General features: G+C 50.8%; 1 protein-coding gene across 1 annotated transcript in view; it reads left to right on the top strand.

Moving 5' to 3' along the window:
* The window catches only part of LOC110510552 (Golgi apparatus protein 1-like), an 88,314-nt gene that overhangs the window by 58,106 nt on the left and 15,208 nt on the right, over positions 1-15,000 (top strand). Inside the window, exons 14-18 of the mRNA XM_036981736.1 lie at positions 547-609; positions 1,307-1,420; positions 2,989-3,077; positions 3,814-3,931; positions 5,429-5,659. Coding sequence (XP_036837631.1) covers positions 547-609; positions 1,307-1,420; positions 2,989-3,077; positions 3,814-3,931; positions 5,429-5,659 — 615 coding nt within the window. The remainder of the gene's footprint in view (positions 1-546; positions 610-1,306; positions 1,421-2,988; positions 3,078-3,813; positions 3,932-5,428; positions 5,660-15,000) is intronic.

The raw sequence follows: 15,000 nt of genomic DNA, 5'->3' as shown, positions 1-15,000 counted from the left end.
ATGACATCATTATGGGGTATTGTGTGTAGATTGATGATGACATCATTATGGGGTATTGTGTGTAGATTGATGATGACATCATTATGGGGTATTGTGTGTAGATTGATGATGACATCATTATGGGGTATTGTGTGTAGATTGATGATGACATCATTATGGGGTATTGTGTGTAGATTGATGATGACATCATTATGGGGTATTGGGTGTAGATTGATGATGACATCATTATGGGGTATTGTGTGTAGATTGATGATGACATCATTATGGGGTATTGTGTGTAGATTGATGATGACATCATTATGGGGTATTGTGTGTAGATTGAGGCTGTATTTATATTTTTGAACCCATTTTAGAATAAGGCTGTAAAGTAACAAACTGTGGAGAAAGTCAAGTGATCAGAAAACGTTCCCAATGCGCTGTACAGCTCCGTATTTGTGTTATTTATTTCATTCAGTCTCATCTTTATCAAGGGTGCCAACCATTCTGTATGTGTGATGTCTCTGTATATTACTGTCTCTGGCTGACATGGTCTCTCTGCTGTGACAGGACATTCATATTGAGGCTCTGCTGATCCGGGCCTGTCAGCCTGTCATCCAGTCTCACTGCCATGTAAGTTCCAACAAACAGCTTCAGCTCTCTCACTCTGCCTGACCTCAGAACAGCTTCTCCTCTTTTGGCAAGTCTAAAAACAAGTTATCCCAACAGGGGATGTGATGGAGTGTCTGGTTCAGAACAAACACATCTCTCTCCGCTCTCTAGGATGTATCTGATAACCAGATGGAAACAGGGGATGTGATGGAGTGTCTGGTTCAGAACAAACACATCTCTCTCCTCTCTCTAGGCTGTATCTGATAACCAGATGGAAACAGGGGATGTGATGGAGTGTCTGGTTCAGAACAAACACATCTCTCTCCTCTCTCTCTCCTCCCTCTAGGATGTATCTGATAACCAGGTGGATACAGGGGATGTGATGGAGTGTCTGGTTCAGAACAAACACATCTCTCTCCTCTCTCTCTCCTGCCTCCAGGATGTATCTGATAACCAGGTGGATACAGGGGATGTGATGGAGTGTCTGGTTCAGAACAAACACATCTCTCTCCTCTCTCTCTCCTCCCTCTAGGATGTATCTGATAACCAGGTGGATACAGGGGATGTGATGGAGTGTCTGGTTCAGAACAAACACATCTCTCTCCTCTCTCTCTCCTCCCTCTAGGATGTATCTGATAACCAGGTGGATACAGGGGATGTGATGGAGTGTCTGGTTCAGAACAAACACATCTCTCTCCTCTCTCTCTCCTCCCTCTAGGATGTATCTGATAACCAGGTGGATACAGGGGATGTGATGGAGTGTCTGGTTCAGAACAAACACCAGAAGGAGATGAACAGCAAGTGTACCGTGGGAGTGACACACTTCCAGCTGGTGGGTCACTGTCGCTATGACAACACGCACACTGACTCATGTACGCATGTACACACAGCTGGCGGGTCGCTGTCTCTATGACAACACGGACCAAGAAGCTGTTGACCTCACTATGACCCCCCCCGACTGAACTGAACACCCTGACTCACACACTCACTATCTCTCTGAATGATCCACATAATCTCACACACACCACACACTCACTATCTCTCTGAATAATCCACATAATCCCACACACTCACTATCTCTCTGAATAATCCACATAATCTCACACACACCACACACACACTATCTCTCTGAATAATCCACATAATCCCACACACTCACTATCTCTCTGAATAATCCACATAATCTCACACACACCACACACTCACTATCTCTCTGAATGATCCACATAATCCCACCCACTCACTATCTCTCTGAATGATCCACATAATCTCACACACACCACACACTCACTATCTCTCTGAATAATCCACATAATCCCACACACTCACTATCTCTCTGAATAATCCACATAATCTCACACACCACACACTCACTATCTCTCTGAATAATCCACATAATCTCACACACACCACACACTCACTATCTCTCTGAATAATCCACATAATCCCACACACTCACTATCTCTCTGAATAATCCACATAATCCCACACACTCACTATCTCTCTGAATAATCCACATAATCTCACACACCACACACTCACTATCTCTCTGAATAATCCACATAATCTCACACACACCACACACTCACTATCTCTCTGAATGATCCACATAATCCCACCCACTCACTATCTCTCTGAATGATCCACATAATCTCACACACACCACACACTCACTATCTCTCTGAATAATCCACATAATCCCACACACTCACTATCTCTCTGAATAATCCACATAATCTCACACACACCACAAACTCACTATCTCTCTGAATGATCCACATAATCTCAAACACACCACACACTCATCCTTACCCCAGAGTAAGGGCACCTCGCATAGCTGGGCACCTCCCATAGGATGTGAGGCCATGTAAACTGGTAGGATGTGAGGCCATGTAAACTGGTAGGATGTGAGTCCATGTAAACTGGTAGGATGTGAGTCCATGTAAACTGGTAGGATGTGAGTCCATGTAAACTGGTAGGATGTGAGGCCATGCAAACTGGTAGGATGTGAGGCCATGTAAACTGGTAGGATGTGAGGCCATGTAAACTGGTAGGATGTGAGGCCACGTAAACTGGTAGGATGTGAGGCCACGTAAACTGGTAGGATGTGAGGCCACGTAAACTGGTAGGATGTGAGGCCACGTAAACTGGTAGGATGTGAGGCCACGTAAACTGGTAGGATGTGAGGCCACGTAAACTGGTAGGATGTGAGGCCATGTAAACGGGTAGGATGTGAGGCCATGTAAACTGGTAGGATGTGAGGCCATGTAAACGGGTAGGATGTGAGGCCACGTAAACTGGTAGGATGTGAGGTACAGGTTTATGTGTAGATGTGTTTGACGACCGGCCGGTGTAGATAATCAACCCAGACTGACTCCATCTCCTCCTCCTCTTCCTCAGATCCAGATGAAGGACTTTCGTTTCTCCTACAAATTCAAGATGGCGTGTAAAGAGGACGTGCTCAAGCTCTGCCCAAACATCAAGAAGAAGTGAGTCAGAACCCGTCCCAATGGCTCCCTATTCCCTATATAGTGCACTACTTATGACCAGGACCCAATGGCTCCCTATTCCCTATATAGTGCACTACTAATGACCAGGACCCAATGGCTCCCTATTCCCTATATAGTGCACTATTAATGACCAGGACCCAATGGCTCCCTATTCCCTAAATAGAGGTGTGTGTGCCAGACAGCTACAGAGTCATTTCCATTAGCCCTATTACTTTTCATTGGTTGGATCTTCCACTTAATAATTAACCCTCTCCCTGTCTCTCTCTGTCTCTCTCTGTCTCTCTCTGTCTCTCTCTGTCTCTCTCTGTCTATCTCTGTCTCTCTCTGTATCTCTCTGTATCTCTGTCTCTCTCTGTCTCTCTCTCTGTATCTCTCTGTCTCTGTCTCTCTCTGTATCTCTCTGTCTCTGTCTCTCTCTCTCTCTCTCTCTGTCTCTCTCTGTATCTCTCTGTATCTCTCTGTATCTCTGTCTCTCTCTGTCTCTCTCTGTATCTCTCTGTCTCTGTCTCTCTCTGTATCTCTATGTCTCTGTCTCTCTCTGTATCTCTCTGTATCTCTCTGTATCTCTCTCTCTTTCTGTCTCTCTTTCTGTCTCTCTCTGTCTCTCTCTGTCTCTCTCTGTCTCCCTCTGTGTGTGTCTCTCTCTCTCTCTCTCTCTCTCTCTCTCTGTCTCTGTCTCTGTCTCTGTCTCTCTGTGTCTCTGTCTGTCCCACAGGGTGGATGTAGTGATCTGTCTCAGTACTACAGTGAGGAATGACACTCTGCAGGACGTCAAGGAGCAGCGTGTCTCTCTCAAGTGTCGGAAACAACTCCGAGTAGAGGAGCTGGAGATGGTGAGAGATACAACTCAGAGTAGAGGAGCTAGAGATGGTGAGAGATACAACCCAGAGTAGAGGAGCTGGAGATGTGGAGAGTTACAACTCTGTTACAACTCAGAGTAGAGGAGCTGGAGATGGTGAGAGTTACAACTCAGAGTAGAGGAGCTGGAGATGGTGAGAGTTACAACTCAGAGTAGAGGAGCTGGAGATGGGGAGAGATACAACTCTGTTACAACTCAGAGTAGAGGAGCTGGAGATGGTGAGAGTTACAACTCAGAGTAGAGGAGCTGGAGATGGGGAGAGATACAACTCTGTTACAACTCAGAGTAGAGGAGCTGGAGATGGTGAGAGATACAACTCAGAGTAGAGGAGCTGGAGATGGTGAGAGTTACAACTCAGAGTAGAGGAGCTGGAGATGGGGAGAGATACAACTCTGTTACAACTCAGAGTAGAGGAGCTGGAGATGGTGAGAGTTACAACTCAGAGTAGAGGAGCTGGAGATGGGGAGAGATACAACTCTGTTACAACTCAGAGTAGAGGAGCTGGAGATGGTGAGAGATACAACTCTGTTACAACTCAGAGTAGAGGAGCTGGAGATGGTGAGAGATACAACTCTGTTACAACTCAGAGTAGAGGAGCTGGAGATGGGGAGAGATACAACTCTGTTACAACTCAGAGTAGAGGAGCTGGAGATGGTGAGAGATACAACTCTGTTACAACTCAGAGTAGAGGAGCTGGAGATGGTGAGAGATACAACTCTGTTACAACTCAGAGTAGAGGAGCTGGAGATGGGGAGAGATACAACTCTGTCTGTTATTTGTTTACCTGCTTGTGGTGGTTCGATACACCCCTGGTCAGCTACACTTAAACCCCTGAGGCCTTATTAGGCCTGACCAAGCTGTTGAGCAGTCTTTAACTCAGTCTTTTAATGCAGTCTAACTCATTTGTCAGCTCAAGTTATCTCTGGTGACCATACTGCCAGGTTAGCTGACGGGAACTCGAGTGGAGACCATTAAGACACAGCATTAGCGTCAGACATGCCGTCCTATTTATTAATTGTCAACTATTAATATCAAACAAATTTGGTATATATCATTTTTCTCTTCTCTCTCACATGTTTCTCCCTCCTTTCTCCTGTATTTTCTCTCTCTCCTCCTCTCCTTTCTCTCTCCTCCTTTCTCTCTCCTACTCTCCTCTCTCTCTCCTACTCTCCTCTCTCTCTCCTCCTCTCCCCTCCTTTCTCTCTCCTCTCCTTTCTCTCTCCTCCTCCTCTCCTCCTCCTCCTCTCCTTTCTCTCTCCTCCTCTCCTTTCTCTCTCCTCCTCTCCTTTCTCAATCCTCCTTTCTCTCTTTCCTCCTCTTTCTCTCTCCTCCTCCTCTCCTCCTCCTCCTCTCCTTTCTCTCTCCTCTCCTTTCTCTCTCCTCTCCCTTCTCTCTCCTTTCTCTCTCCTCTCCTTTCTCTCTCCTCCTCTCCTCTCCTTTCTCTCTCCTCTCCTTTCTCCTCTCTCTGCAGTCAGAGGATATTCGTCTGGAACCTGAGTTGTATGACGTGTGTAAGACCGACATCGGGCGGCTCTGCTCCAACGTGGTGTTCGGTAACGCTCAGATGATGGAGTGTTTAAAGGAGAGGAAGAAGCAGCTGTCTCAGCAGTGTCACCAGAGGGTGTTTAAACTACAGGAGGGAGAGATGCTGGATCCAGAACTGGACTACCAGCTCATGAGGGTCTGCAAGCAGATGATTAAGGTGAGGGGTACGCCCCCGTGTGGCTGTGGTGAGGGGGACGCCCCCGTGCGACTGTGGTGAGGGGGGGACGCCCCCGTGTGGCTGTGGTGAGGGGGACGCCCCCGTGCGACTGTGGTGAGGGGGGGACGCCCCCGTGTGGCTGTGGTGAGGGGGACGCCCCCGTGTGGCTGTGGTGAGGGGGACGCCCCCGTGTGGCTGTGGTGAGGGGGACGCCCCCGTGTGGCTGTGGTGAGGGGGGGACGCCCCCGTGTGGCTGTGGTGAGGGGGGGGACGCCCCCGTGTGGCAGTGGTGAGGGGGGGGACGCCCTCGTGTGGCTGTGGTGAGGGGGGGGGACGCCCCCGTGTGGCTGTGGTGAGGGGGGGACGCCCCCGTGTGGCTGTGGTGAGGGGGGGGACGCCCCCGTGTGGCTGTGGTGAGGGGGACGCCCCCGTGTGGCTGTGGTGAGGGGGGGGACGCCCCCGTGTGGCTGTGGTGAGGGGGGGACGCCCCCGTGTGACCGTGGTGAGGGGGACGCCCCCGTGTGGCTGTGGTGAAGGTTCACCTTCCAACAGGACAACGATCCTAAACACACAGCCAAGACAACACAGGAGTGGTTTTGGACAAGTCTCTGAATGTCCTTGAGTGGCCCAGCCAGAGCCCAGATTGAACCCGATTCAACATCTCTGGATGAAAACAGCCTCTTTCTAAACAGAAGGCAGTTTGTTCAACTTTGATTTGATTAGATTTGTATTTAACAAGTTGACGCCTCATGATTCAGTGTTGCACTTTTCAAGTAGATGTGATTTTGCTGTGATCTGATAGAGGTGTTAGTGGGCTGACTGTGAACGCTCTGAGAGACTCTAGGTTGAGGTTAGTGGGCTGACTGAACGCTCTGAGAGACTCTAGGTTGAGGTTAGTGGGCTGACTGTGAACGCTCTGAGAGACTCTAGGTTGAGGTTAGTGGGCTGACTGTGAACGCTCTGAGAGACTCTAGGTTGAGGTTAGTGGGCTGACTGAACGCTCTGAGAGACTCTAGGTTGAGGTTAGTGGGCTGACTGTGAACGCTCTGAGAGACTCTAGGTTGAGGTTAGTGGGCTGACTGTGAACGCTCTGAGAGACTCTAGGTTGAGGTTAGTGGGCTGACTGTGAACGCTCTGAGAGACTCTAGGTTGAGGTTAGTGGGCTGACTGAACGCTCTGAGAGACTCTAGGTTGAGGTTAGTGGGCTGACTGAACGCTCTGAGAGACTCTAGGTTGAGGTTAGTGGGCTGACTGAACGCTCTGAGAGACTCTAGGTTGAGGTTAGTGGGCTGACTGTGAACGCTCTGAGAGACTCTAGGTTGAGGTTAGTGGGCTGACTGTGAACGCTCTGAGAGACTCTAGGTTGAGGTTAGTGGGCTGACTGAACGCTCTGAGAGACTCTAGGTTGAGGTTAGTGGGCTGACTGAACGCTCTGAGAGACTCTAGGTTGAGGTTAGTGGGCTGACTGTGAACGCTCTGAGAGACTCTGGGTTGAGGTTAGTGGGCTGACTGAACGCTCTGAGAGACTCTAGGTTGAGGTTAGTGGGCTGACTGTGAACGCTCTGAGAGACTCTAGGTTGAGGTTAGTGGGCTGACTGTGAACGCTCTGAGAGACTCTGGGTTGAGGTTAGTGGGCTGACTGAACGCTCTGAGAGACTCTAGGTTGAGGTTAGTGGGCTGACTGTGAACGCTCTGAGAGACTCTAGGTTGAGGTTAGTGGGCTGACTGTGAACGCTCTGAGAGACTCTAGGTTGAGGTTAGTGGGCTGACTGAACGCTCTGAGAGACTCTAGGTTGAGGTTAGTGGGCTGACTGTGAACGCTCTGAGAGACTCTAGGTTGAGGTTAGTGGGCTGACTGTGAACGCTCTGAGAGACTCTAGGTTGAGGTTAGTGGGCTGACTGTGAACGCTCTGAGAGACTCTAGGTTGAGGTTAGTGGGCTGACTGAACGCTCTGAGAGACTCTAGGTTGAGGTTAGTGGGCTGACTGTGAACGCTCTGAGAGACTAGGTTGAGGTTAGTGGGCTGACTGTGAACGCTCTGAGAGACTCTAGGTTGAGGTTAGTGGGCTGACTGAACGCTCTGAGAGACTCTAGGTTGAGGTTAGTGGGCTGACTGTGAACGCTCTGAGAGACTCTAGGTTGAGGTTAGTGGGCTGACTGTGAACGCTCTGAGAGACTCTAGGTTGAGGTTAGTGGGCTGACTGTGAACGCTCTGAGAGACTCTAGGTTGAGGTTAGTGGGCTGACTGTGAACGCTCTGAGAGACTCTAGGTTGAGGTTAGTGGGCTGACTGTGAACGCTCTGAGAGACTCTGGGTTGAGGTTAGTGGGCTGACTGTGAACGCTCTGAGAGACTCTAGGTTGAGGTTAGTGGGCTGACTGAACGCTCTGAGAGACTCTAGGTTGAGGTTAGTGGGCTGACTGTGAACGCTCTGAGAGACTCTAGGTTGAGGTTAGTGGGCTGACTGAACGCTCTGAGAGACTCTAGGTTGAGGTTAGTGGGCTGACTGTGAACGCTCTGAGAGACTCTAGGTTGAGGTTAGTGGGCTGACTGTGAACGCTCTGAGAGACTCTAGGTTGAGGTTAGTGGGCTGACTGAACGCTCTGAGAGACTCTAGGTTGAGGTTAGTGGGCTGACTGAACGCTCTGAGAGACTCTAGGTTGAGGTTAGTGGGCTGACTGTGAACGCTCTGAGAGACTCTGGGTTGAGGTTAGTGGGCTGACTGAACGCTCTGAGAGACTCTAGGTTGAGGTTAGTGGGCTGACTGTGAACGCTCTGAGAGACTCTAGGTTGAGGTTAGTGGGCTGACTGTGAACGCTCTGAGAGACTCTGGGTTGAGGTTAGTGGGCTGACTGAACGCTCTGAGAGACTCTAGGTTGAGGTTAGTGGGCTGACTGTGAACGCTCTGAGAGACTCTAGGTTGAGGTTAGTGGGCTGACTGTGAACGCTCTGAGAGACTCTAGGTTGAGGTTAGTGGGCTGACTGAACGCTCTGAGAGACTCTAGGTTGAGGTTAGTGGGCTGACTGTGAACGCTCTGAGAGACTCTAGGTTGAGGTTAGTGGGCTGACTGTGAACGCTCTGAGAGACTCTAGGTTGAGGTTAGTGGGCTGACTGTGAACGCTCTGAGAGACTCTAGGTTGAGGTTAGTGGGCTGACTGAACGCTCTGAGAGACTCTAGGTTGAGGTTAGTGGGCTGACTGTGAACGCTCTGAGAGACTCTAGGTTGAGGTTAGTGGGCTGACTGTGAACGCTCTGAGAGACTCTAGGTTGAGGTTAGTGGGCTGACTGAACGCTCTGAGAGACTCTAGGTTGAGGTTAGTGGGCTGACTGTGAACGCTCTGAGAGACTCTAGGTTGAGGTTAGTGGGCTGACTGTGAACGCTCTGAGAGACTCTAGGTTGAGGTTAGTGGGCTGACTGTGAACGCTCTGAGAGACTCTAGGTTGAGGTTAGTGGGCTGACTGTGAACGCTCTGAGAGACTCTAGGTTGAGGTTAGTGGGCTGACTGTGAACGCTCTGAGAGACTCTGGGTTGAGGTTAGTGGGCTGACTGTGAACGCTCTGAGAGACTCTAGGTTGAGGTTAGTGGGCTGACTGTGAACGCTCTGAGAGACTCTAGGTTGAGGTTAGTGGGCTGACTGTGAACGCTCTGAGAGACTCTAGGTTGAGGTTAGTGGGCTGACTGTGAACGCTCTGAGAGACTCTAGGTTGAGGTTAGTGGGCTGACTGAACGCTCTGAGAGACTCTAGGTTGAGGTTAGTGGGCTGACTGAACGCTCTGAGAGACTCTAGGTTGAGGTTAGTGGGCTGACTGAACGCTCTGAGAGACTCTAGGTTGAGGTTAGTGGGCTGACTGTGAACGCTCTGAGAGACTCTAGGTTGAGGTTAGTGGGCTGACTGTGAACGCTCTGAGAGACTCTAGGTTGAGGTTAGTGGGCTGACTGAACGCTCTGAGAGACTCTAGGTTGAGGTTAGTGGGCTGACTGTGAACGCTCTGAGAGACTCTAGGTTGAGGTTAGTGGGCTGACTGAACGCTCTGAGAGACTCTAGGTTGAGGTTAGTGGGCTGACTGTGAACGCTCTGAGAGACTCTAGGTTGAGGTTAGTGGGCTGACTGTGAACGCTCTGAGAGACTCTAGGTTGAGGTTAGTGGGCTGACTGAACGCTCTGAGAGACTCTAGGTTGAGGTTAGTGGGCTGACTGTGAACGCTCTGAGAGACTCTGGGTTGAGGTTAGTGGGCTGACTGTGAACGCTCTGAGAGACTCTAGGTTGAGGTTAGTGGGCTGACTGTGAACGCTCTGAGAGACTCTAGGTTGAGGTTAGTGGGCTGACTGAACGCTCTGAGAGACTCTAGGTTGAGGTTAGTGGGCTGACTGTGAACGCTCTGAGAGACTCTGGGTTGAGGTTAGTGGGCTGACTGTGAACGCTCTGAGAGACTCTAGGTTGAGGTTAGTGGGCTGACTGTGAACGCTCTGAGAGACTCTAGGTTGAGGTTAGTGGGCTGACTGTGAACGCTCTGAGAGACTCTAGGTTGAGGTTAGTGGGCTGACTGAACGCTCTGAGAGACTCTAGGTTGAGGTTAGTGGGCTGACTGAACGCTCTGAGAGACTCTAGGTTGAGGTTAGTGGGCTGACTGTGAACGCTCTGAGAGACTCTAGGTTGAGGTTAGTGGGCTGACTGTGAACGCTCTGAGAGACTCTAGGTTGAGGTTAGTGGGCTGACTGAACGCTCTGAGAGACTCTAGGTTGAGGTTAGTGGGCTGACTGTGAACGCTCTGAGAGACTCTAGGTTGAGGTTAGTGGGCTGACTGAACGCTCTGAGAGACTCTAGGTTGAGGTTAGTGGGCTGACTGTGAACGCTCTGAGAGACTCTAGGTTGAGGTTAGTGGGCTGACTGTGAACGCTCTGAGAGACTCTAGGTTGAGGTTAGTGGGCTGACTGAACGCTCTGAGAGACTCTAGGTTGAGGTTAGTGGGCTGACTGTGAACGCTCTGAGAGACTCTGGGTTGAGGTTAGTGGGCTGACTGTGAACGCTCTGAGAGACTCTAGGTTGAGGTTAGTGGGCTGACTGTGAACGCTCTGAGAGACTCTAGGTTGAGGTTAGTGGGCTGACTGTGAACGCTCTGAGAGACTCTGGGTTGAGGTTAGTGGGCTGACTGAACGCTCTGAGAGACTCTAGGTTGAGGTTAGTGGGCTGACTGTGAACGCTCTGAGAGACTCTAGGTTGAGGTTAGTGGGCTGACTGTGAACGCTCTGAGAGACTCTAGGTTGAGGTTAGTGGGCTGACTGAACGCTCTGAGAGACTCTAGGTTGAGGTTAGTGGGCTGACTGTGAACGCTCTGAGAGACTCTGGGTTGAGGTTAGTGGGCTGACTGTGAACGCTCTGAGAGACTCTAGGTTGAGGTTAGTGGGCTGACTGTGAACGCTCTGAGAGACTCTAGGTTGAGGTTAGTGGGCTGACTGTGAACGCTCTGAGAGACTCTGGGTTGAGGTTAGTGGGCTGACTGAACGCTCTGAGAGACTCTAGGTTGAGGTTAGTGGGCTGACTGTGAACGCTCTGAGAGACTCTAGGTTGAGGTTAGTGGGCTGACTGTGAACGCTCTGAGAGACTCTAGGTTGAGGTTAGTGGGCTGACTGAACGCTCTGAGAGACTCTAGGTTGAGGTTAGTGGGCTGACTGTGAACGCTCTGAGAGACTCTAGGTTGAGGTTAGTGGGCTGACTGTGAACGCTCTGAGAGACTCTAGGTTGAGGTTAGTGGGCTGACTGAACGCTCTGAGAGACTCTAGGTTGAGGTTAGTGGGCTGACTGTGAACGCTCTGAGAGACTCTAGGTTGAGGTTAGTGGGCTGACTGTGAACGCTCTGAGAGACTCTAGGTTGAGGTTAGTGGGCTGACTGAACGCTCTGAGAGACTCTAGGTTGAGGTTAGTGGGCTGACTGTGAACGCTCTGAGAGACTCTGGGTTGAGGTTAGTGGGCTGACTGTGAACGCTCTGAGAGACTCTAGGTTGAGGTTAGTGGGCTGACTGTGAACGCTCTGAGAGACTCTAGGTTGAGGTTAGTGGGCTGACTGTGAACGCTCTGAGAGACTCTAGGTTGAGGTTAGTGGGCTGACTGTGAACGCTCTGAGAGACTCTAGGTTGAGGTTAGTGGGCTGACTGAACGCTCTGAGAGACTCTAGGTTGAGGTTAGTGGGCTGACTGAACGCTCTGAGAGACTCTAGGTTGAGGTTAGTGGGCTGACTGAACGCTCTGAGAGACTCTAGGTTGAGGTTAGTGGGCTGACTGTGAACGCTCTGAGAGACTCTAGGTTGAGGTTAGTGGGCTGACTGTGAACGCTCTGAGAGACTCTAGGTTGAGGTTAGTGGGCTGACTGAACGCTCTGAGAGACTCTAGGTTGAGGTTAGTGGGCTGACTGTGAACGCTCTGAGAGACTCTAGGTTGAGGTTAGTGGGCTGACTGAACGCTCTGAGAGACTCTAGGTTGAGGTTAGTGGGCTGACTGTGAACGCTCTGAGAGACTCTAGGTTGAGGTTAGTGGGCTGACTGTGAACGCTCTGAGAGACTCTAGGTTGAGGTTAGTGGGCTGACTGAACGCTCTGAGAGACTCTAGGTTGAGGTTAGTGGGCTGACTGTGAACGCTCTGAGAGACTCTGGGTTGAGGTTAGTGGGCTGACTGTGAACGCTCTGAGAGACTCTAGGTTGAGGTTAGTGGGCTGACTGTGAACGCTCTGAGAGACTCTAGGTTGAGGTTAGTGGGCTGACTGTGAACGCTCTGAGAGACTCTGGGTTGATGTTAGTGGGCTGACTGAACGCTCTGAGAGACTCTAGGTTGAGGTTAGTGGGCTGACTGTGAACGCTCTGAGAGACTCTAGGTTGAGGTTAGTGGGCTGACTGTGAACGCTCTGAGAGACTCTAGGTTGAGGTTAGTGGGCTGACTGAACGCTCTGAGAGACTCTAGGTTGAGGTTAGTGGGCTGACTGTGAACGCTCTGAGAGACTCTAGGTTGAGGTTAGTGGGCTGACTGAACGCTCTGAGAGACTCTAGGTTGAGGTTAGTGGGCTGACTGTGAACGCTCTGAGAGACTCTAGGTTGAGGTTAGTGGGCTGACTGTGAACGCTCTGAGAGACTCTAGGTTGAGGTTAGTGGGCTGACTGAACGCTCTGAGAGACTCTAGGTTGAGGTTAGTGGGCTGACTGTGAACGCTCTGAGAGACTCTGGGTTGAGGTTAGTGGGCTGACTGTGAACGCTCTGAGAGACTCTAGGTTGAGGTTAGTGGGCTGACTGTGAACGCTCTGAGAGACTCTAGGTTGAGGTTAGTGGGCTGACTGTGAACGCTCTGAGAGACTCTAGGTTGAGGTTAGTGGGCTGACTGAACGCTCTGAGAGACTCTAGGTTGAGGTTAGTGGGCTGACTGTGAACGCTCTGAGAGACTCTAGGTTGAGGTTAGTGGGCTGACTGTGAACGCTCTGAGAGACTCTAGGTTGAGGTTAGTGGGCTGACTGAACGCTCTGAGAGACTCTAGGTTGAGGTTAGTGGGCTGACTGTGAACGCTCTGAGAGACTCTAGGTTGAGGTTAGTGGGCTGACTGTGAACGCTCTGAGAGACTCTAGGTTGAGGTTAGTGGGCTGACTGAACGCTCTGAGAGACTCTAGGTTGAGGTTAGTGGGCTGACTGTGAACGCTCTGAGAGACTCTAGGTTGAGGTTAGTGGGCTGACTGTGAACGCTCTGAGAGACTCTAGGTTGAGGTTAGTGGGCTGACTGAACGCTCTGAGAGACTCTAGGTTGAGGTTAGTGGGCTGACTGTGAACGCTCTGAGAGACTCTGGGTTGAGGTTAGTGGGCTGACTGTGAACGCTCTGAGAGACTCTAGGTTGAGGTTAGTGGGCTGACTGTGAACGCTCTGAGAGACTCTAGGTTGAGGTTAGTGGGCTGACTGTGAACGCTCTGAGAGACTCTAGGTTGAGGTTAGTGGGCTGACTGTGAACGCTCTGAGAGACTAGGTTGAGGTTAGTGGGCTGACTGAACGCTCTGAGAGACTCTAGGTTGAGGTTAGTGGGCTGACTGTGAACGCTCTGAGAGACTCTAGGTTGAGGTTAGTGGGCTGACTGTGAACGCTCTGAGAGACTCTAGGTTGAGGTTAGTGGGCTGACTGTGAACGCTCTGAGAGACTCTAGGTTGAGGTTAGTGGGCTGACTGTGAACGCTCTGAGAGACTCTAGGTTGAGGTTAGTGGGCTGACTGTGAACGCTCTGAGAGACTCTAGGTTGAGGTTAGTGGGCTGACTGTGAACGCTCTGAGAGACTCTAGGTTGAGGTTAGTGGGCTGACTGTGAACGCTCTGAGAGACTCTAGGTTGAGGTCAGTGGGCTGACTGTGAACGCTCTGAGAGACTCTAGGTTGAGGTTAGTGGGCTGACTGAACGCTCTGAGAGACTCTAGGTTGAGGTCAGTGGGCTGACTGAACGCTCTGAGAGACTCTAGGTTGAGGTTAGTGGGCTGACTGTGAACGCTCTGAGAGACTCTAGGTTGAGGTTAGTTTGCTGACTGAACGCTCTGAGAGACTCTAGGTTGAGGTTAGTGGGCTGACTGAACGCTCTGAGAGACTCTAGGTTGAGGTTAGTGGGCTGACTGAACGCTCTGAGAGACTCTAGGTTGAGGTTAGTGGGCTGACTGTGAACGCTCTGAGAGACTCTAGGTTGAGGTTAGTGGGCTGACTGTGAACGCTCTGAGAGACTCTAGGTTGAGGTTAGTGGGCTGACTGAACGCTCTGAGAGACTCTAGGTTGAGGTTAGTGGGCTGACTGTGAACGCTCTGAGAGACTCTAGGTTGAGGTTAGTGGGCTGACTGTGAACGCTCTGAGAGACTCTAGGTTGAGGTTAGTGGGCTGACTGTGAACGCTCTGAGAGACTCTAGGTTGAGGTTAGTGGGCTGACTGAACGCTCTGAGAGACTCTAGGTTGAGGTTAGTGGGCTGACTGAACGCTCTGAGAGACTCTAGGTTGAGGTTAGTGGGCTGACTGAACGCTCTGAGAGACTCTAGGTTGAGGTTAGTGGGCTGACTGTGAACGCTCTGAGAGACTCTAGGTTGAGGTTAGTGGGCTGACTGTGAACGCTCTGAGAGACTCTAGGTTGAGGTTAGTGGGCTGACTGAACGCTCTGAGAGACTCTAGGTTGAGGTTAGTGGGCTGACTGTGAACGCTCTGAGAGACTCTAGGTTGAGGTTAGTGGGCTGACTGAACGCTCTGAGAGACTCTAGGTTGAGGTTAGTGGGCTGACTGAACGCTCTGAGAGACTCTAGGTTGAGGTTAGTGGGCTGACTGAACGCTCTGAGAGACTCTAGGTTGAGGTTAG

This window comes from Oncorhynchus mykiss, chromosome 6 (genome assembly GCF_013265735.2).
Source record: "Oncorhynchus mykiss isolate Arlee chromosome 6, USDA_OmykA_1.1, whole genome shotgun sequence".
NCBI lineage: Eukaryota > Metazoa > Chordata > Actinopteri > Salmoniformes > Salmonidae > Oncorhynchus > Oncorhynchus mykiss.
This window is presented reverse-complemented; position numbering and strand designations above follow the sequence as displayed.